The 23,870-nt window shown below is 43.2% G+C and overlaps 1 protein-coding gene across 1 annotated transcript in view; it reads left to right on the forward strand.

Moving 5' to 3' along the window:
- Nucleotides 1-23,088, forward strand: part of LTBP1 (latent transforming growth factor beta binding protein 1) — a 366,037-nt gene extending 342,949 nt beyond the window's left edge. Inside the window, exons 31-33 of the mRNA XM_061626114.1 lie at nt 796-921; nt 13,528-13,677; nt 22,095-23,088. Coding sequence (XP_061482098.1) covers nt 796-921; nt 13,528-13,677; nt 22,095-22,264 — 446 coding nt within the window. The 3' untranslated portion in view covers nt 22,265-23,088. The remainder of the gene's footprint in view (nt 1-795; nt 922-13,527; nt 13,678-22,094) is intronic.
- Nucleotides 23,089-23,870: the final 782 nt, after the last annotated feature.

The raw sequence follows: 23,870 nt of genomic DNA on the forward strand, positions 1-23,870 counted from the left end.
GGATACAGCCCTGTGGTTGTGTAGTTTCACCTAAGTCCCCTTTGTAATTTCATAGCAGAAAGAAGATTTGAATCATGGACTTTGTTGCTCACAGCATAGTCTCTAAGCAACTACACTATACCTGCTCCCTTCATACAAAAGGCAGGGCCATTCTTGGAACTTTACGTGAAATGCATGTTTCTTCCGTTTCACTTCTGCTTGCCTACTACTGTGACAAGTTGTCCAGCGATAGCAGAGCTGGAAGCAACCTCACCATGTGTGAGGGGCCACTAATACCATTAATATACTTCATTATTTTTTTTCATGGAAAGGGGTTTTACCTGACAAATAGCCTCAACATAAGATCCTATTAAGCTGTAGTGAAGCAGGTCACATTATGTGCCACCCTGGTTTGGCCCCTCTCATTTTAAAATTCTTGATCCAGTAACAAAGATAGCAACCCTTCGCCAACAATCTGGCTTTTACCTTTTGTGGGCCTCCAATCCCCAGTTTAAGAAACAGAACAAGCCAGCCAGAATTAAAAAAGGGTTCAGATGAGGTGATCAGAATGCCCTTTCTTTGCCTTGAAACTATTGAACAATGGAACTGCTCATGAGCACTGAAGTTGAGTCATGGCTGCATTACATTTAGGCGACCTTAATCTTCAAGTAAAGAGAAAAGGAAAGAAAGCAATATGTAGGCAACAGGCTTGTCCAACAATTAAGTGTTATAAACTAGTGAAAGACGGAAGCATGGGATATATTTCATTAGAACTGCATTCCATTGTAAATCCTGTTTTGCTTTGCTCTCTTCCAGAGGATTATGCCCAGTTGTGCAACATTCCAGTTCCTGGATCTCGAAGGCCGTATAGGCAAGATGCATTGGCTGACTTTGAGGAGGAACAGTATACTCCAGAAACTGACCCATATTTTGTGGAAGACCGTAAGCAACCTTTACTTCTTAAAACTGAGAATTAATAACTTGGGTTCCTCCTGGTTATTCAGTAGTGTTCCACCTGTTTACTCCGCTTACTTTTGATGATGTTTGAACCAGGAGTTGTATAGGAGCTCAGCTGAACTCCAAAGTATAATAATCTTAATGAAGTGAAATATATCTATATTTAACAAGTTTACCATTAAAAGTCAAATAAATAGCTGGGCTCATACTTGGGAGGTAGTGATTGAAGGCAGTTAAGTACAGATGAAAAGATTTTGGGAGGCAAGATATATAATGATGGCACACGTTGGTGTCATATCGTGGCAAATATTCTGAAAAGTTAACCATGCCCGCCTCCCCATCAAAACTGGGAACTTTTCCACGACACTTTGGATGTTTTTGCAGACATCTGCTGCATTGGTAGTTTAGTTCTCAAACTCATTTGTGTCTGATATCCTAATCTAGTATGTTGATTCATTGGGAGGATGCAGAGTTTAGGTTAACCATTCTTGGGATGTTTGACCCAAGGAACGCTGCTCTGTCTGCCACACACATTCAGTAATAAGTGTTGAGGGGAGAATGAGAAAAGGCTTCTTTCTCAAAATATTGGCAATATAATTTGAGACAAAATTCTTTGCACAATGGACACTTAACTTGTTGAATTTGTGGCCATAGAATGTAGTAGAAGGCAGTAGCTTTGACCTTTTGATTAAAAGTTTACATCTGGTGTTGGGCCCATTGGCCTTCCAGAAGTTGCTGAATTACAACTTCCATCAGCCCCAGCAAGCATGGCCAAGGATGATGGGAGTTGTAGTTCAGCAGTATCTGGAGATCCAAAGGTTCCCCATATTTGGTTTAGATAAATTGGGCCCTGGGCTCCTACTGGGAGGAAGGGAGGAATATAAATCTAAATAAATAAATAAAATTCATATAGAATACAGTGATTGCTAACCATAGGAGTGAGAAACTGAACCTCTTTGTTCAAAGACAGAATACCCTTGACTTTTCTATATCTTGGAGAAAATGTACAGAAATGTGCTTCTGAACTTTCCTATGGTATCTGATTTACCATTTCTGAAGATGGAATGTGAATGCTGAGCTGGATGTATTGTGGCTTGTTCCAGCATGGGATTTCACACTGATAGAACTGCACTATATGCAGCTATATAGGGGGCAGGGGATTGTAAAACTACATTTACTGCATTTTAAATCTGCCTGTCAGGTCATACATTCTTGGCCAGTCCATGGCTTGGCTAAAAAGAAAATCATCTTGAATTTCTCAGCTAATGAGATGAGGGTTAGAAGTTAAGCCTGCCCCATTAGGTCCTACTTGGGGAGAGAGCAGGCACTTCTACCTGGCCAGGAGTTCATGAGTCCTTTTCCCTTCCATTATAACATTGGTCCTGAATGTGGAAGGGTCTACCCTGATCAGGCAAAAGAAAATTGCTGTCTTTTTCTCCACAAGGTACTCAGCCACAAAACCTCCCTGGCCCACCCTGCTAGTTAACAAAGATTTTTTTGTTATTGGATAATTCTCTAAATCTAATAAATATATTTGGGTCCTGAGGATCCTTGTTATTAATCCTTCCTCAGTGTGGATAATATCTGGCATGTTCTCTGCTTGATACTCAGGAGTCCAACAGAGCCTTTCAGTGATGTGGTGCCTGTATGTGTAGACAGCAAAGCTCTTATCTCATGTGTGAAATAGGCAGTGATAAATGAAGAGAAAGTGGCAATTCCGGCTGTGTTTTGCCTATCACTTCCCTATTTCTTTGGGTCTCTTTCCTGTTAATATTTGGTTAAAATGTTATATCACATAAAGGGGAGCAAAAGGAAACTAAGCAACTCAGAGCAAGACAAAAGAGTAGCAAAGTTTTTCATTCCCTTCAGCAGAAGCCAACCTAATGATTTCATCTCGGCTGAATGCTGAACAAACTCAGTTGACTTATGCAAAGTTGTATAAGGTCCAACCATTCCCGTGTCATATGATTTTAATTAAACAAAGCAGCTCTCTGAGCTGAACTATAGCTAAATGGTGATGTTGTCAAAAAATTGTAAAACAGTGTATACTCAAAAACATGAGAAGAAATGATGGTGTAGTCACAGGAACAAAAGGGAAAATGGGGGCTGGGAGAGAGTACATTACCTGCTGGTATCAGGTGGCTGTTTAGTTGTAATGCTTTCCTTTAAGTTTTGCTCATGGGATTGTCAGAGTGTTAACCTCTGGGTGGCACAGATCAGTGTTTGAGCACATGCTTTGCATATGGAAAGTTCCAGGTTCAGTCATAGTCATCTTTGTTTTAAAAGGATGTTAGGTAATAGGGATGGGGAAAGGCCCTTGCCTGGGACCCTGGAGAAGTACTCCCACTGGGAGTGGAAAGTGAGCTAGATGGACCCATGGCTGACTCTTCATACATGCAAGGCACAAATCAATATGAATGGGCCTTTCTTCAGATAATAAAGAAGCTTTTTGTTGAAAAGGGGAGAATTTCTGTATGCATTATATTTTTGGCATTTATTTATTTACAGTATTTTTACCCTGCTCTTCAGCTAAAAAGGCTCCCTGAGCAGCTTACATGCAATCAGTTAAAACAATTGTTTCATCCAAGGCACCAATTCTTAAAAGTTCTCATAATGACTAGCTGGAATGGAAGCAGTCCAGGGACCCCAATGGATCTGGTCTTTCAACAGAGGTAATGGAATGCCTCATGACTATTGAGGGAGGAAGACCACATGGAGCTGGTCTTTCTGAAGAAGTGAATTAGCTTTACCCTGAGGCAATTCTCACATTATGCTAAATACAAGGTACAGCATGCTTTTATTGAATTGCCTCTAACCTCAGCTTAGAGTTGGATTTGCAGCTGCTTGGAGAGGTACAGCAACAGCTATTTCTCTTAGACCTAGTGCAGCATCAACCCAGGAGTATAACTTGATGGCATGATTAATTCCATGCATTCAAAAGAACTTTCACCTTCTTTTTCTAATAGCAGAAGATCCCTGCCCCAACCTCCAGCTCCAAGTTGAAGAGGAAGATTAGGGTGGCTGTTTTGTCATTTTGTTGCTTGCCAAGGTGCTCTGAACACCTTTGTAGCCATGTGTCAAACAATTTTCATCCTCTCTTGCTCCAGAGCTGACTCACTGCCAGAGGGGAGCTGGGGATCGTCCCTTAGATCTCCAGGGGCCACATCATAAGAGACAAAGGGTGTTGCAAGATCCTGGCAACCACCAATTTTGTTTAGCTACCAAACCTGACTAAAATTGTAGATCCTTGTCTAACAGCTATTTTTCGCCAGCTGTTCCATGAAAAGTAGTTTGTGATTTGGTGAGATTGGCTCAAGTTTAAAGGGAGGGAAATAAAATTCTCCTGGCCGCATGCATATCCTTGCACATACCTAAAGGAATCCTGTGGACAACACATACACATAGAGTATAGATATCAAAAATGTCACCATTTGGCAGAATATGGCAATTGGCACCTGCTGATAAGCTTATGCAGCATTGCAGGCTTGCCAGGAGTGTAATAGAACATGCATGACACTATCCAGGAAGACCAGCTGCTCTTTCTTGCATATATGAACTTCAAACCTAAGCAATCCTCCCGATCTGATCTGGCCTCTTGGTGTAAAAAGCCATCCTTGCAGGTGTGGCTGATCTCCCTGCAGTTCCCTATACCAGGGAATAGGCTATATGCCTGCCTGTTAGTACCTCCATTTATCAGTTCAAGACCTAGTGCACTTTCCCAGGAGACGTGTATGCTCTCTGTGCCTACTTTCAGAGCTTTGCTGAACATTTCTTTTACATTTGTATGTATGGGTTTTATTCAACTAAGTTCTACTCAGAGTAGACCCATTGAAATCAGTGAACTTAATTCAGTAGGTCTACTCTGCATAGGACTAGCATTGGCTACAACCCTTTGTTAAGATACATGCACATAGATATATGACCAATTTTTCCCTTTTTGAAACATTTCTACAGAACCTGATAGGCTGGAGGAGTTTTTTCCCCTCTTTCTATTTCATTTATTTATTTAATAAATTTATATTCCACCCTTCCTCCCAGAAGTAGCCCAACATTTCTTGGACATCTATCATATAAGGAGGCTTGCAGAGTTTTAGCTTGCTAAAAGTTCAACCAGGCTATAAATAAAAGTTCAATAAGAGCCACTTTCATTTCCTTGGAACAAGAGACATGTACTAGCATACAACAGCACAGGTTTACAGTCTAAATGAACAGTCACCTGCTTTTCAAGTAATATCTGTGTAGTGTATTGGCCCTCCAGGCTTGCCATACCAGGAACTGCTGAGTCAGCCCCAGGCTGTGGCAGTTTCAGTTCCAGGCCTCCCTTAGAAGCAGCACCATGTTGTGGGCCTTGTTCTCTGTATTTAATTAGTTATAGTAAAGTTCTTGTTTAGATCCTCTGTGTGACCTCTTCCTTCAGGATACTTTTTATTGGCGACGAGGATGGGATTCTGTGAGGCACACAGAGTGTTTTCTTCATGCATTAGAGCAGTGGTTCTTAACCTGGGGTGCACGCACCCCTTGGGGTGCGAGACACTTTTTCTAGGGGTGCAAGGTGGTACCTATACAACAAAGATTTTGGAAAAATGTCATTTATCATAGCTAAGTTAGGCTAAAACACACATTAAAATTAAATGAAATTAAAATTAAAAATGAACAGTATTTTTTCAGGGGATGTGAGAGCATATTTTGGAAATCCAAGGGGTGCTGGCAGTGGAAAAGGTTAAGAACCACTGCTAGAGGCTGAAAGGGAGAGAACATTTCTCCTTAGACTGGATTAGGACATCAGCTTGGGCCTTGTGGAAACCACTGCAAAGCACTGCAGGTCAGTGTGTATCTTGTGGAATATGGCCATCCAAGGGCATCTTGAAGAATTTAACCCTGCATGTCCCACCAAGTGGGAAAGTTATGCAGCCAGGCTGGAGTTTTACTTGGCAGCAAATGGCATTACAGAGTCAGAGAAGAAGTGTGCTGTGTTACTCAGTGTCTGTGGGCTGGACACTTTTGACCTAGTCCAGGCCCTCCTAGCACCAGCAAAAGTTGCTAATACATCTTATGAGGATATCCTGAATGCTTTACAAGGACATTTCTCTCCAAAACTGTCTGAAATAGCACAACGTAATTCTTTCTACAAACGAAATCAGGGCCCAACAGAGAGTGTGTCACTGTATGTTGCTGAACTTAGACGCATGGCGAAACACTGCAATTTCCCAAACCTTGAGGAGATGCTGCGTGATAGCCTGGTCTGTGGGTTGCATGATGAGGGCCTGCAAAACCGTCTGTTTGCACAAGGACAGCTCACATTCAAGATTACATTAGAGGAAGCTCTGGCTACAGAAGCAGCAGCAGCAAGTGCCCAAGAAGTGCACTTGGCAGGAAACTCACCCTGTTCAGAAACCCAGCTGGCTAAAGATTCAAATCAACAACTTCTAGAGATCCACAGGCTGCAGTGCAAATGCTCATTAACCAGAGTAGGTGCTGTAGGACCTCCAAGTTCCAGACAAGTTTCTCCAGTGAAATGTAAGAGCTGTGGCAGATCCCATGAATGGCGTGCCTGCCATTTCAGAGGTGCACAGTGTCGGTATTGTCAAAACGCTGAGCATATTGAGTGAATATGCCAAGCCAAAGTGGAAGCAGCCACCCCCAGAAGTGCGGTGGAAAGGAAAACACCATCAAGGACACAAAGCAGTACCACACACCCTGTACAGAAGTTTTCCACATATGACAATGCAGAGGAGGTGATTAACCACATCAAGCCAGGGTTGCAGTACTCCACTAATGTGAGGAAGGGGAAGGTGACAGTCACCATCCAGGGCACTCCATGCACCATGGAAGTTGATTCGGGCTCAGGTTATACTATCATCTCATCGGAAACCTACCAGCAAATATTTCCTTGTGGGGGCCACAAATTGTCCCTTTCCACTCCAGAATTACTGATTACCAGGAAAATAAGGTTCCAATAGTGTCTGTGAAGCTGAGGTGTGTTACCAAACTTTCAATGGAACTTTACAGTTATTGGTTGCTCAAGGGCATCGCAGCACTCTCCTTGGCTTAGACTGGTTTGAGCCATTGGGCATTGCTCTCAGGGGGCTCCACCAGATTGGTGAATCATTATGGGATAGCATCCTAAATGATTTCAAAGCTGTTTTTGATAAAGGTCTTGGAAAATATAAGGGGCCTCCTATTTCATTGTTCTTGGATCCTACTGTGGCCCCCATCCGTATGAAACCCTGTTGTGTTCGATTTGCACTGCGAGCAAAGATTGATGCTGAACTTGATTGCCTCATAGAGCAAGGCATATTGGAGCCAGTGACACACCCTACATGGGAGACAGCCATTGTCACTCCATTGAAGGCCAATGGCAACATCCGCATGTGTGGTGACTACAGGTGCACTATCAATAAAGCCCTGCATCAGCATCCTTATCCAATCCCAATGATGAGTCATCTTTTGGCATCACTTTCACAAGGAAACGTTTTTGCGAAGTTTGACCTGGCCCAGGCCTATCAGCAACTATCTGTGGATGATGCTACTGCCGATGCTCAGACTATCACCACTCATCGTGGAGCATTCAGTTTGGTGTTGCTGTGACCCCTGGAATCGGAGTGAGAAATGCCAGATGTCCAAGCTGGATTTAGAAAGAGAAGAGGCACCAGAAAACATATTGCAAACATACGTTGGATAATGGAACAGACCAAGGAATTTCAGAAGAAAATCACTCTGTGCTTTATAGATTACAGCAAAGCCTCTGATTGTGTAGATCATGGAAAACTATGGAATCCTTTAAAAGAAATTGGGGTGCCACAGCATCTGATTGTCCTGATGAACAACCTATACTCTGGATAAGAGGCTACTGTAAGGACAATACGGAGAAACCGATTGGTTCCCCATCAGAAAGGGTGTGAGACGGGTGTATTTTATCACCATATTTGTTTAATCTATACGCAGAACGTATCATGGAAAGGAGGATTGGATCAAGATGAAGGAGGTGTGAAAATTGGAGGGAGAAATATCAATAATTTAAGATATGCAGACGATACCATACTACTAGCAGAAACCAGTAATGATTTGAAACTGCTGATGAAAGTTAAAGAGGAAAGCACAAAAGCAGGACTACAGCTGAACGTCAAAAAGACTAAAGTAATGACAACAGAAGATTTATGTAACTTTAAAGTTGACAATGAAGACATTGAACTTGTCAAGGATTATCAATACCTTGGCACAGTCATTAACCAAAATGGAGACAATAGTCAAGAAATCAGAAGAAGGCTAGGACTGGGGAGGGCAGCTGTGAGAGAACCAGAAAAGATCCTCAAATGCAAAGAAGTATCACTGAACACTAAAGTCAGGATCATTCAGACAATGATATTTCCGATCTCTATGTATGTATGTGAAAGTTGGACAGTGAAAAAAGTGGATAAAAGAAAAATCCACGCATTTGAAATGTGGTGTTGGAGGAGAGCTTTGCGCATACCATGGACCGTGAAAAGGACAAATAATTGGGTGTTAAACCAGAACTATCACTAGAAGCTAAAATGGTGAAACTGAGGTGATCCTACTTTGGACACATAATGAGAAGACATGATTCACTAGAAAAGACAATAATGCTGGGAAAAACAGAAGGGAGTAGAAAAAGAGGAAGACCAAGCAAGAGATGGGTTGATTCCAGAAAGGAACCCACAGACCTGAACTTACAAGATCTGAACAAGATGCTTCATAACAGATGCTACTGGAGGTCGCTATTCATAGGGTCACTGTAAGTCATAATTGACTTGAAGGCACATAACAACAACAATGGAGGACATTCTCAAAGGAGTACCAGGTACCGTATTTTGATGATGTCTTGTTTGCCAGCAACTCCATTGCTGAACTTGCCTTATGGGTGTGGGACGTACTGCACCGTTTTGCTGTTGCTGGTCTCCGGGTCAAGCTTAAGGCTACAGTGGCAGAACCATTGCATCACTTTCTTGACAAGCATGCTGCATGGCAGTGGACAGCCCAGCATGATAAGGCTTTCTGTGATGTAAAACACCTGTTATTGTACTGACAGTGTCGTGGTGCACTATGATGAACAGAAGCCCTTGATCTCACGTGTGATGCATCTCCATATGGTATTGGAGCTGTCCTGAGCCACCAACCTGAGGACTCTCATGAGGTGCCTATCGCTTTCTACTCCAGAACAATGTCTTCAACAGAACGGAATTATGCCCAAATTGATAAGGAGGCCCTGACTATTGTGGCTAGTGTAAAAAATTCCATGACTATGTCTATGGTCGACCATTAACTATTGCTACTGACCACAAGCTGTTATTGGGATTGTTTGCCCCTAACCAGCAGACGCCTCAAATATCATCTCCACGCATGTAGCGGTGGCGATTTTCCTGAACACGTACGATTACACATTGTAACATCGGCCTGGCATGTTTTGAGCCACCTTCCTCTCTCTTCTGCTGGGGTTGATGAAACCCCTCCGCTGGATGTGCTATTGTTAGAGTTGTTACTGGAACCTTCCCTCCATGCTGGGAATATTGCCACTGCATCATCCAAGGACCCAGTTCTTGCCCGTTTTCTCAACTGGGTGTGGAGGGGATGACCATTAGGGAAGCTTGAGAAATTCAGACCATTTGTATCCAAACAACATGAACTATCAGTGCACAAGGGATGCCTCCTGAGAGGAAATAGAGTTGTCATTTCTGCTGTGTTGAGACATCGGGTGTTGGGGGCCCTATGAGTCGGACACCCTGGTATAGTGCGAATGAAGGCTCTGGGGCGCAGCTATGTATGGTGGCCCAAGATGGACAGCGAGATTGAAGAATGTGTCAAGAGATGTGAGAAGTGTCAGGTTTCAAGACCAGCTCCACCACATGGCCCAGTGCACCCATGGGAATCGACAAAAACACCATGGTCACTGCTTCATATCGACTTTGCTGGCCCCTTCCAAAGACAAACTTTCTTGACTGTTGTTGATTCATACTTCAAATGGTTAGAAGTGCTTCCGGTATCGTCAATGACATCTCGTATTGTTATCAAGACCTTACGCAGGCATTTCACAACACATGGGTTGCCAAACACCATTGTCTCAGACAATGGGGCCCAGTGCACATCTGCAGAATTCCACACATTCCTGGATAATGGACTGATTCGGCATGTCACTTCAGCCCCTTTTCATCCAGCAACCAATAGCCAGGCCGAGAGGATGGTCAGGACAACAAAGGATGCATTGAAATGGATTGTAGAAGGTGACTGGGACCGACGCCTTGCAAGTTTTCTCCTGACAAAACACATCACACCTTGTGCCACAACTGGAAGGAGCCCAGCCGAACTATTAATGAACAGACAACGAATGACTCTGCTTAATCGGTTGGATCCTGACTTGACCAAGGACCGACCAAGGGCATCCGTTGCAGTTCAAGAACCTGCACGGGTGTTCACCCCAGGTGACCCGATGTATGTCAGGAACTACGGTGCTGGTGAAATGTGGATTCCTGCCACTGTGACCTAAGCCACGGGCCCATTGTCCTACAGGACTCAAACACCAAACAGCCATGTACTACGTCGACATGTGGACCAGATGAGAGGATGAAGCCCAGCTCCATCAGTTCTCTCTGAGGGTGCTGGAAATACTCAAGTGGAAAGAGAAAATGAGCCAGTGGCTGCTCCTGATGCCGGACAAGAGCAGTTGTGCCTGGACCCTGAAGTGGACCAGCATGAACCAAAGCCAAATGGGGAACTAGGGGATGCACCATCAGCTTCAATGCAAAATTGTCATTAATCAACCCGCACCAGGGCTCGTCCCAAGTATCTTCAGGATTATGAGAGCTAGGGGGGAGGGGTGTAGTGTATTGGCCCTCCAGGCTTGCCATACTAGGAATTGCTGAGTCAGCCCCAGGCTGTGGCAGTTTCAGTTCCAGGCCTGCCTTACAAGCAGCACCATGCTGTGGGCCTTGTTCTCTGTATATAATTAGTTATAGTAAAATTCTTGTTATTGTTAGATCCTCTGTGTGGCCTCTTCCTTCGTGATACTTTTCAATCTGCATATTGTGGCAGTTGTGAAGCTCCTTCTTAGTTCAGATCCCCACTCAGCATTGAAGGTGATCTTAGGCCAGTTTGTTTGTTTGCTCATTGTAAAATGAAACACTACCCTAAAATGTTTGTTGAAATAAGAAAGTCCTTGTCATGCACCTGAAGTTCAACAAAGAGAGTGCCTGTCTAATCTCAGTTGGGAGAGAGTTCCACAGGCTGGGGCCCACTACCCTGAATGCACAGTTTCCAGTAGTTACAAGCCATGAGTCTGAGCCATGGGAGACAAACAGATCAACAGACTCCCCCAAAGTTCTCAGTGATTGGGCTGGGATAGAGAGATGAAATTTCCAGAAATGTTGAAGCCTTGTGGGAGGGAAGAAACTAGGGGTTTTTTCCATTTTTTTTCCTAGAAGAAATGAAAATGAAAAATATGCAATACTTTTTCGTGTGCCCATTACAGATCAAAAATCACTTTTTTTACTTTAGGAACATAAAATGTAGTATATATAACTTGGTTTGCCATTAAATTGTCATGTTTGGTATATAAAAAGTACAGTTATTCAGACAATAATAACAAATTCAATTTCTTTTTTTAAAAAAATTCAAATTGAGCTATGAGCTGCTGAACTGTAAAGAACTGCTGCCTTGAGCTCCTACTGGGAGGAAGGGTGGGATATAAATCTAATAAATCAATAAATAAACAGGAACCTAGCATCTCTTTGGTTTTGCCAGGTTATGAGGAGCAGGCAAAAAACAATAAAAAAGAGAAACCCTCAGCATTATACTAAAAATAATTATGTACTCTGAAAATTATTATGTCTTCTCCAGTCCTTCACAGTGTCAAGCAGATATGAAGCACTCATTTCCATTGAAAGAAAAGGATGGGCGGGAGGGACCAAGACTCAATAAATACTACATGAAATTTAATCATTCTCATTTTCTGTGCTATCACTATCAGTTTCTGCTTCTTCATATTTCTCATCTTGTTTGTCATGGACTTTGAAAGCAAGCTTCTATACCTTTTTACTTGTCAGCCCAAATTTTTTCAATTTTTCAGAAAACCAACAAAAGCCTTTGGGGAAAAAATGTGGTGGATTTGGGTTTTCCCCCCAGTTTTTTTCAGGCCTTCACATCTCTAGGCTAGGGTGTAAGGGATCAGGCAGTTCTTAAGATATCCTGAACCCAAGTTGTTAAGGGACTTGCAAATTAATAGAAGAGTCTTGAACCTGGCCCAGTAAAAAATGACAGTGCAACCTTTTAAGCACCGGAGTTATGTGCTGGTGGTAGTCTGTCCCTATCAACAGTCTAGCCTAACCTACCTCACAAGGTCATTGAAAGGATCACATAGGGAGTAGAGAACATGTTTGGTACCTTGATCTCGGAGAAAATGTAAGATATAAATGTACTAAATAAAAGAAATATTGGATTAAATTAACATAGTTAATTAAATTGCATTTTAACATCCCAAAAATTTGCTGCAGTTTGTCATGTTGAAAATAAAGTGTAGTGGTATTCATGTATACCTATAAGGGCTTTCTCAAATACATTAATCCTGTGTAGAACAGCAGAATGAAACCGTATTTTTATCACACTAATCTGCTACATATTTCTAGAATGGATCCGTTTACTATGGCAAGCTGCTGTATCTCTCTCATTAGAGATAGTCTGCATCTATCAGATGCAGATAGATAGACCAGTCTGCATCTGTGCTGGAATTGTTTTTTAATATGTTCTTAAACTTTCTTTTTTAAAATGTTTTTAATCTTAGAAAATGTTTGATAGCTTTTTTCAAGTAACTTTTCGAAAATATTTTGTTTTAAAGTTTGTTTTTAAGACGTTTTAATGTTTTTAGTGCTTTTGTTTGCCGCCCTGGGCTCCTGCCGGGAGGAAGGATGGGATATAAATAAAATAATAATAATAATAATAATAATAATAATAATAAGAAGAAGAAGAAGAAGAAGAAGAAGAAGAAGAAGAAGAAGATAAAAAGCTTATATCCCAAACATATCAGGTGCTGTTTAATAAGATTATGTCCACAGGTGCACTAACATAATTTTGGAAGAGAAAACAGTTTTCAGAAATTACCTCTTTGTGGACAGCAAAATACTTGTTGCCTCTTTGACACGTCGAATGATGCTCTTCATTTTTCCTCAGACATTCTTTGTGCTTGACTGCCATCTGCAGTACTGTTCATTTGTTGCTTCTGGGAAATGTCTACCCTTTTATACATTATGTTTAGGCTGGACCTACCCATTGCAAAGAAAACATGGTGCTCCAAATCTCTTGTTTCCCTTGAAGTGCCTTAAAAATGAAACTGAACTTTACCTTGCTTGATGGAGCTCATAATGAATGCAGGCCTGTTTTCTGCAAATATACTTCTTTAAACTGGCTGGCCCTTTAAACATTTGGGCTGCTCTATCTCTGTGTAGTCGATCCACTGCAAGTGTTAGTTGTGGGCCCAGAAAGCCTTTATTTTGGGCTGTAAGCCAATTGAGGAGGCCCTTTGGACCTTGGTGAATTAAGTTCCTTTAGCTCTTAAATGCATTGGTTTGCAATGTTTTCTCTGCCCAGGTTTCCTGAACAGCTTTGAGGAGTTACAGGCAGAAGAATGTGGTATTCTGAATGGATGTGAAAATGGACGTTGTGTAAGGGTGCAGGAAGGGTATACCTGTGACTGTTTTGATGGTTACCATCTGGACATGGCCAAAATGACATGTGTTGGTAAGTGGATTTCACAAATAGGCTAATTGCATAGTCTACCAAATGAAGAGCATAATCCAACACCTCTGGAGCAACAGAGGTGCACAAATCAGATGTGTTGCTTAAGTGCTTCTAAATCCCATGGTTCAGCAGCACATTCCACTGGAAATTCCACTGGAAATTCTCCTGCATGTGTCCCATGGAAGTGAATGGGAATTGTGCAAGAGATAAACAACAGTGCAGCTCCTGTCCTGTTTCAGTGGGGCTTACACACAAGAGCTTCCTGGTGGAATGTGTTCCAAATGCAGGCGCAGCCTTCGTTCAGTACTCATATAGTATTCGTTCTACACTTGTGGGGAATCAGTCCTTCAGTGTGGCAGCCCCTATGCTTTGGAACTACCTGCCCATTAATATTATCTGTCCAGATAAATTGTAATTTAACGTTCGATCACATCACCAATAGATTACAAAGTAGTATAAAAAAATACTGGCACATAGTACAACACGTCCCCAGCTGCCAAGAGCCACTTTTGATCTCCTATAAAAGGACTAAAAATCTAAAAGACATCTTAGTCAGGAGTGATTTCAGAGGTAACCCACATTCCAACATAAATGTCCTTCCAGGCACCAACCCACCAAAAGGACATTATGTGGCTGATGCATCTTTTGTAAATATACTCGAAAAACAACAGAATTTATCAATTTGGTCAACAACAACAAAATACTCTGCGCCACTTCTCTACTTGCAATACTGCAAGGGTTGTTTATGTCATACAATGTAGCTGCTCGAAAATGTATGTGAGACAGACATCTAGAATGATCAAAACACGCATAGGGGAACATTTAAGTAACCTAAGGAACAACAGAACAGGGGCCCCTCTAGTTGGACATTTTAACCAGTGCTCACATTCCATAACGGATTTGAAATTTTGGACCTTAGAAAAAATATATGGAGAAAGTGAAGAGCTTTTATTGAGGGGGGAATTATTCTGGATACTGGAGTTAAAAACGGTGACACCTAGTGGCTTAAATGAAGATTTTGAACTTCTTCCCTTAATATAAAACTTTCAGAATTTACATCGGCCCCTTAAGGAGACACTTCTATCCAGGTGCTAATGTTTCCATCAAGAAAAAGGTCAAATAATTTATCCCCTTCTTAACGAGGGGTCGAGGCTAGTATTTCCATTAAGAAAAGGTCAAATAATTTATCTCCTCCTAAACATGGGATTGGTGGTATTTTTTTGTGCATGCAGATATATATGTACAGTACAGGACCAAAATTGTTCCGTTAACCATTGTAAAAGTTCATTATGTAAGTATGGATTTTGGTTGTTTTAAGAAAAATGGTTTCAAACAAACTTTTAAAGAAAATTGTGTTTAATTTTTTTAAAAAAACATGTAAATACATGCCTACAGTGTATAGTTATGAAATGACATTTGTCCCCACTGTTTTAATATATTATAGCCCCTGATGAAGGCCTGGGATTACAGGCTGAAATGTGTTGGGCTTCTTTGAAAAATATTCTGCAATAAAACCAGTTTGGGCTTCTTTAAAAAAAATCTCGCAATAAAACCAGTTTTCTATAAAATACTTCAGCATTCTGGTCTTTGACCCCCTTTTTCTATATTCTTTTTGGCACCTGCTAAAACAGTATAAACAGTGATTTAAAAACAATTGTACATATAATTTTAACATGAACAATTGTGTTTAAATTACTGTTTATGTTTATATTTGGATGAAATTCTAGGCCAGCTTGTTTTTATCAGTATTTTAAATTAATATTTTAGATTGTTCTTTGTAACCCACTTAGAGGTTTTCTATCATATAAGTGGTATCTAAATTTTATAAAATAAACAAACATGGTTCACATGACTAGCAGGAAGTAATGAGGAATCAGTGCAAGATGTGCAGCCCACCTAGTTGACTTCCCATAGTGAGTGTAGGAATTTCCTGAGAGTAAGGTACCTACTTCTTCCCAGGACCTTTTCTTGCACTCCTGGGAGTGAGACAAGCACAAGTGCCAAAGCAGGCATGCATAAAACAGTGGCCTAGAGGTCCCTTTATTTAGAATAATTCCATTCACGATGTCATTAATATTTTTACCTGCCACAAGTGCTACTGCATATGTCTCATAACTTAATTCTGTTTATGGAGCAATTACAGTAGGGCCCCGCTTTACAGTGTTCCATTTTCCGGTGTTCCACTAATGCGGTGGCTTTCAATTAGGGGAAATTCCCCTTTTTAAAGCCACTTTTGCAGCATTTTCACAGCATTTTTGCACGGCGCGACCCATTGTTCCGCTTTACAGCGGGGGCCTGGTCCCTAACCCGCCATATAAGCGGGGCCGTACTGTACAGTCATTTTAATTATATTCAACTTACTTGACAGGTCAAGTTTTGCTTGTATATTTCACCTCTGTTTGAATATCATTGCGTTGCATGGAATGAGAAAACTGTATAATGCCAAGACAGAAGACCAAACGGGACACTGAAATGTTATTCTCCTGTGCATGGAAAGATGGTAGCTCCACCTAGCGGTTGAAGGCAGAAGAGCTCTGTTGATTTTTGCAGGAACTTCCTGTTCTGTGTAGCTCCCAGCTCAGTTCTCTTCTGACCACAACGGTTGATCGCTCTCTCTGCTCTGTGTTCAGGCCTGTATATTTGTCTTATGTATTTGTCTTATATCCTTTCTGTCTCCTCCTCCGACTTTACCCCCCCTTGTTTCAAACCCCCCCCCCTTTTTCCTCCCCCGGAGCTTTTCTCTCCCTTGCCCACCAGAACCGTGCAGGGGTGGGAAGTTGTAAGGGACACTCTACAGGAGGACTCCCCTTCGCCCAGACTGGCTCGTTACTGCTGCTCTCGGCCATACGCCCCCCCCCCATGCTGATCTCATTGTCAGCAGAGTCGGAATCTGGTGGCAACGTTTGAGGCACCAACGCTCCTTTTTTGCCTCACAGCAGCAGTGCTCATTGAGGCACCCCAGGAGGAGTCCTCTTTCACCCTCCTAAGCCAGTGGCGCAGCCTCGCCTTAATGGCTGCAACAAGACGCACACACACACCCCACCGAAGCATCAGTGAGAACATAGATGCTGGATAGCCCCCAGCCCCCATAAGACCTGCTGCATGGTTGCATCATGGGGAAAGCAACCCCCAAATCTGACAGACCAGAAAAGAGGCCCGAGCCGCTCCCGCCCAAACTAGGAGCAGTGCCACCACCATTACCCAGACAGGCTTTACGGCCTTCCTTTGGGCCAAACATCCAGATGGAGACAGCCATGGCCCACACCTCTTCCGACAGGCTGGAGGTGGCTGAGGCAGAGGCAATGAACATAGTGGGCAGGGTGGCTTCAGATGGCGCAGTGCCCATGACGGACAGGCAGACTGGCCAGACCAGGCAAGCTCCTGGTGATCATAATGCAGGGGAGGGGAGGAACTCACAAGGCACTGCTTTCAGGACTTGAAGAGACCAAGAGTCACTGTCTGAGGAAGAAAGCATACAAGCCCACCCGGCTTGGATTCAGTTTTTTCTACCAGATCCTCACCTGAGGATTTCATGGGCTTTACAGATATGTCTGCCTCTTACCAGACCATCTACATTACAGAAGGGGAAGGGTTCCAGCTCCCCCCTTCTCCCTCCTCTCACCAATTACAAGGAGAGGCATATCACACCTGTTGTGCACACACTCAGCCTCTGCAACTACATTTCTCAGATCACATGCTTCAACAGTTGAAGGATCAGCTAAGGGCTTCCCTGTTAGCGGATTTGTCCAGGGATCTCTCAGGCACAGCATCCTCCATTCAGCACCTCCCTAGTGGCACGCAGGCAACACAGGGTTCTTCCTCAACAATCCCATCATCTTCCAACCTGCAGCCTCCGGCAGCACACAATTCACCTGACCCTTACATGGCCACTCAAGGTAGGCACACTCAACCTACAGAGGAGACACCTGTCGATCCAGACAATGAACTGATTGTCTTAGACGAAGAGGAATGGAGTGGGGAGTCAGAATCGGAAGAGATATCAAGCAACAGAATTTCCCAAGAACCCCATTTCCTCCCCCTCTTATGCAAGGCAATGGAGATCCTCAGCTTACACACCTGTGATGACCCTCCAGTTCCGTCAACGTCCAGGATTCTGTCTGTGTGTCCAGACCCAACACCTAAATCCAGGGTGCTCAAGCTTCCTGCATTACTACCTAAAGTGATCAAATCCGAGTTCAATGTTTCTTTACAGTTCAAGAAGTCGGTGTCAACAGCTAAGTTGTATACACTGGAACAACAGATCATGGACCAGCTGAAAGTCCCACTAGTAGACGCGTCCATAGTTAATCTTTTAAATCCATCTTTGAATCCTAAAGACTCAGATGCTCACCTTAAGGATGCAACTGAACGCAAATTGGACCAAAGCCTCAGAAGGGTACATGAGGCTAGCGCACTTTCTATCAGAGCAGCAGCAGCATCTTCTGTCTTCGCAAGGGCTTCTCTCCTATGGGTAGAGGACCTTCTGGATGGCCCACAACAGGACTCTGCCAGAGCACACAACTTCTTGTTAAAAGTCTCCCGGGCAGTGACCTTCATGGCAGATGCATCCACGGATGCCATGCAATTTGCAGCAAGGTCATTAGCAGCAGGCGTCTTCACCCATAGAACCCTATGGCTGTGTCACTGGGAAGCAGATGCCACGTCTCGCTCTAACCTGACTTCAGAGCCTTACGTGGGAGGCAAGTTATTTGGTGACAAAGCATTAGCAGGCATCTTGGCATCCAAGAACAAGAAGAAATCTATGCCCTCCTCCAGGAAAAGAGAGGACAGAAGGCTATTTCGAAGAGCCTTCCACCCATATTCACAGCCACAGTCCTTTCGGAATTCTAGGACATCAGGACAAGCTAGAGGCACCCACACCAGTCGCCCCTTCTGGTACAGACAACCTCTGCAGGCAAAGGGCCAACCATACGTTCCCAATAGACCGGGGTTTGGAACCCAGGCAAGAGGGAACAAACATCAATTCTGACGCCAGCACCCCTCCAACGCTTTGTTCAGTGATGGAGGGACACGTCATCAGACCAATGGGTTTTATGCACCCTCAGAAATGGCCTGAACCTGGAATTTACATCCACCCCTCCGACAAGATTTGTCCCATCTCCTCTCTCGCGGACTCAAGACAAAAGGTCAAGAACCCTCCAAGCGATTTCCCATCTGTTCTAAATATCAGCAATAGAGCTAGTCTGGACAGGGGAGAGATTTTTGGGCAATTACTGTTGCGGGAAAAGATGGATCATTCAGGGCGGTACTCAACCTCAAGAACCTGAACAAATGCATTCAATACCACAAGTTCTGCATGGAAACTTTGCTTTCAATCAAGGAGGCGCTGAGAAAAGGGGACTTCCTCTCCTCAATCGACTTGAAGGAAGCCTACCTACACATCCCCATCTTTCCCTCCCACAGATGCTATCTCAGGTTCACGGTGGGGAATGACCATTTTCAACACAGGGCCATGCCCTTCGGCCAGTTGTCTGCCCCCAGGGTATTCACAAAGATCGTGGTTAGCCTGGTAGCCCACCTCAGGACGCAAGGAGTCCACATATTTCCTTACCTGGACGACTTCCCCATTCGGTCCCCATCGCTAAGCAAGGCCTGGGAGGATGTGCACATTACCTTAGCCTGTTTGAAGGACCATGGGTTCCTAATCAACAAGAACAAAGCCTGTTAGTTCTTTCCCATCGCATTGTACATCTGGGGGCCGCTATAGACTCACAATGGGACAATATGGCTGGCACAGGACAAAATCAACAAAATACAAGCTGCGGTATCCTACCATATTATTTCCACACCAGTAGACCTCATGCACCTAGCCTCAGTACTTGGGTTGATGGTGGCAGCCTTCCAAATGACGCCTTGGGCATGTCATCGCTCTCGCCCCCTGCAGTGGGTGTTATTGGCGTTCCAGAATGAGATAGCAGCCAGGCAGCATCAGAAAGTATTATTGTCACCTGCAGTTCATCAGTCTCTACTGTGGTGGGCACACAAACCCAATCTTCTCAAGGGAGTACCGTTCCACAATCCCGCACGTATAGTGATCACGTCGGATGCCAGCCTATGAGGCTGGGGTGCCATCTACAAGAGTCAGATGGTGCAAGGAACATGGTCACAGGAGGAAGCCAGCCTTCCAATCAATCTACTGGAACTTCAGGTGATCCACCTGGCACTGACACACTTCACACAAACCATAAGGTTGGGGGCGGTGCTCATCAGGACAGACAACGTGTCTGCCAAATCTCATTTGAATTGTCAGAGGGGCACGCTCTCTCCCCTTCTCCAGAGAGAAGCCTCACTCATCTTCCAGTGGGTGGAAGAACATCTGGAGTCGCTCACCGCGGAATACCTCAGAGGGGAGGACAACAGTCAAGCCGACAGGTTGAGTCAGGAGAAGGTACATCAAGGGGAATGGAAGTTATATCCTCTGGCCTTTCAGGCAATACTGGCGCTATTTGGCATGATCAAAGTAGACCTTTTCACCTCCAGCCTCAACCACCAGGTGAAGAGATTCTTCACCACGTACAAGATGCCAGGGGCAGAGGGAATAGATGCTCTTGCAGCCCAGTGGCCTCCAGGTCAACTATATGCCTTTTCACCTCTCCTGATCATTACCAAAGTGCTCCAGAAAATCCTAGCTGAACTGGCAACAGTTCTGCTGGTGGCTCCTTGGTGGCCAAGGAGACCTTGGTTTCCGGAACTCATCGACCTATCGGTCAGCCCCCCGTGGAGAATTCCTCTCAGGGAAGATCTGTTATCACAGGGACGTTTTCTCCATCCGAATTCCAGCTGGCTGGCTCTTTATGTGTGGAGATTAAACGGCAACGTCTGTTAAAGAAAGATATTCCAAGGCAAGTCGTGAAGACAATGATGGCCTCCAGGCACCCTTCTACCGTTTGAATATACGAGGCCACATAGAAAGCATTCTTGTCTTGGTTCCACAAACAAGGCATAAATCCAAGTAAGGCAGGTATTACAGAGTTCCTGTCATTCCTACAGCAGGGCTTAACAATGGGACTCAGGCCAAACACTTTGAGATGTCAGGCTTTGACTTTGTCATCAATCCTATCTAAGTTTCCTGAAAAGCCACTGGATTCTCACCCGTTCCTGAGGTGTTTCCTTTGGAGGGCAACGTTATCAATGCCACCTATGGTCCATCGTTTCCCAACTTGGGACCTACACAAAGTCTTAATGGCCCTGCAGAAACCTCCCTTCGAGCCACTAAGTCAAGTTCCCCTCCATTTACTATCCTTTAAAGTCCTGTTCCTTGTGGCCATTACTTCGGCCCGTCATGTGTCTGAGCTTAATGCCCTGTCTGTAGATAAGAATTTCTGTGTTTTTCAAAAAGATAGGGTAGTACTTCGTACTGTACCTTCCTTTCATCCTAAGGTTCTATCTACCTTTCACTATCAATAAGAGTTAGTGCCCCCTTCCTTCTGCCATAACCCTGTGCACCCCACAGAAAAGGCGTGGCAGTCACTGGACGTGAGAAGAGCCTTAAAAGTATATATATCCAAAACTAAGCCCTTTCGCAAGACAGACAGTTTATTTGTCTCATTTCATCCAGCTTCAATAGGAAACAAGGTTTCAACCTCCACCCTTGCTAGGTGGATCAGGGCATGTATTACCTGGGCATCCGCTTCACTGCGACTGGCGTGACCAGCCAGGATAGTGGCTTATTCCACTAGAGCAGCAGCCACAATGGCGGTGTTCTCGAGAAATGCTTCACTAATGGAGATATGTAAAGCGGCCACATGGGCCACTCCCAGTACGTTTATTAAACACTGTAAGATCAATGCCTATACATCCGCAGAAGCAGCCTTTGGGAGGAGAGTGCTACAGCATGTCCTCTCTGACTGTCAATGAATTCAGCTCAGCAATATTCCCACCCTACGTGGGTCAGCTTTGGTATGTCCCACCTGATATCATATTTCCATGCACAGGAGAAGAGACTTTTGGTCTTACCGTGAAAACGGTCTTCTCTGTGCATGTCAAAGATGATAGCAGGGCCACTCCCTAGGAGAGCTGGGCTGCAACCATTGGTACCTGGTAGGCCTCTTGCAGAGAGTGTATGAGTGCTGTTGCTTGACTTTTCTTGTCATACTTCCTGTCAATGCTCTCAATACTAGTTAGCTTGTCATCAAGAACTGAGTTGGGAGCTACACAGAGCAGAAAGTTCCTGTAAAAATCAACAGTGCTCTTCTGCCTTCAACCACTAGGTGGAGCTACTTACCCACCTGATATAATCTTTGACATGCACAGAGAAGACTGTTTTCATGGTAAGACCAAAAGTCTCATTTCAGGCTCAGATGTAGGGCTAGTGGGCAAGTCCTAGCAGACTGCACTTTCCTCAGTTTTTAACAACATCTAACACTATATACCATTTTGTTTGCTTTTCCTTCCAGATGTGAATGAATGCAGTGAACTGAACAATAGGATGTCACTCTGCAAGAACGCCAAGTGCATTAACACAGAAGGATCATACAAGTGTTTGTGTCTCCCTGGCTATGTCCCTTCAGACAAGCCCAACTACTGCACACCCCTGAACTCAGACACAGACAGTGAACTGGAGTAAGAGAAGCAGCTGCCACCATGTAACTTTAAGCCCATATACTCTGCACTGTCTAAAGAAAAGAAGAGAAAGAAGCATATTTAACATGAGTTAAGGATGCTCCTCACCCAGAGGTTGGCTATGTATGGAAAACAAGCAATAAAGCATGTCCTTAAAAATGAAGTTGATAGTTTAATGAACGTCATCTTCACTAAAGCAACAGACCAAATGGACACATTTCCCTGTATGAAATGCATAAATATTGTGTGTTCATAAATAAAATTCACAGGAATAAGCAAAATGTGCTGTTATTTTGAACAGAAGGGTGTTTTTTACTATTGCTTGGTTTATTTGACATTTAATTAGTTGTGAAAATATTTTATAGTACTTTTTTATTTCGCAGTTCTTTGCCTACTGTTCCTTTGGAAGCTTTTCCTCTTTTGATCCAGATATTGCAATATAAGCAATTTTTAATGGTTATACACAAAATAATGCTTGTCTTTGTCTGGAACATTGGCCAGTGACTTTTTTAAATTGCTAAATGTCTGCCCTGTGGAGCAGACACTGTTTTTTAAAATAATGTACACATCACAGAGATAAATCCTTTGTATTCATTTTGTATTTCACGTGGCCTTTCGCTGCACTTAACATGCCTTAGAACCTGCCTTGCTGAGTTTCAAAGCTGCTAGAGGACGACCATTGAATATCTTTTGTATGCTGTAACAAAAGATCTGAGCTCCTGTTTGTATTGTAATGTGTAAATTAAACACAGATCTTGTACTGGTTACCCTAACATATTAAAGCTGTATATTAAAACTCAATAAAATCTACCATTTTTTAGAAAAAAAACTGTGTATTAGCTATAAGGTTTTCTGTCATTACATTCCATTTATTTTATTGCAATTAATAATCCAGTGCTTTATCATTAAAATACCTAGACTAGGGTAACTGTGACAGCATTTTCTTTTCTTTTCCCATGACACTTCCCCAACCATGGCAAATGTTGCTAATTTGTAGATCGAAAGGTGGAGTACAAATATTTTTAATAAATAAATCAATTCATTCACAGTAAGGAAAGCGTTCAATTCTGCAGATCTCATCAATGTGGGATGGACATTTTCATGCAGAATTTCAGATCCTCCTTGTGGCCACTGAATCAGTGGAGCAGAAAGCTTTTATTTGCATGGGCTAGAGGGGGGTGGGGAAAGAGAAGCAGAAGCGACAAAATGTGATTGCATAAAAATGGTTGCATCATCTTATGAAGATCTGTGTAGATTTCACAAGCATCTTGTGTGCAGGTCCAAAATCTCCACCAATGTAAAAGAAGCAACAGTTTTTAAAAATCAGCAAGTTGGGGAAAAATTATAAGAACACAGGTTCAGAAGAGTTTGTTGTAAAAAAAAAAAACATCTGGTGTCATCAATGTACATGATACTTTATGGAATTTCTCTTGGACTTAACCCTGGCCAGGAGAAAGCTAAATCTCTCACTACCCGATTCTACAAAGGCTGAATGGGACTTCATTCCAAATGGGTATGCTTATGGTTGCAGTCCTGAATGCTTCATTTAAAAGGGGTAGAAAGAGCTTTAACTTGTTTTAAATTTTTCCTTTTTTTAACATGGCAACATA

Source organism: Rhineura floridana, chromosome 4 (assembly GCF_030035675.1).
Source record: "Rhineura floridana isolate rRhiFlo1 chromosome 4, rRhiFlo1.hap2, whole genome shotgun sequence".
NCBI classification, from domain to species: domain Eukaryota; kingdom Metazoa; phylum Chordata; class Lepidosauria; order Squamata; family Rhineuridae; genus Rhineura; species Rhineura floridana.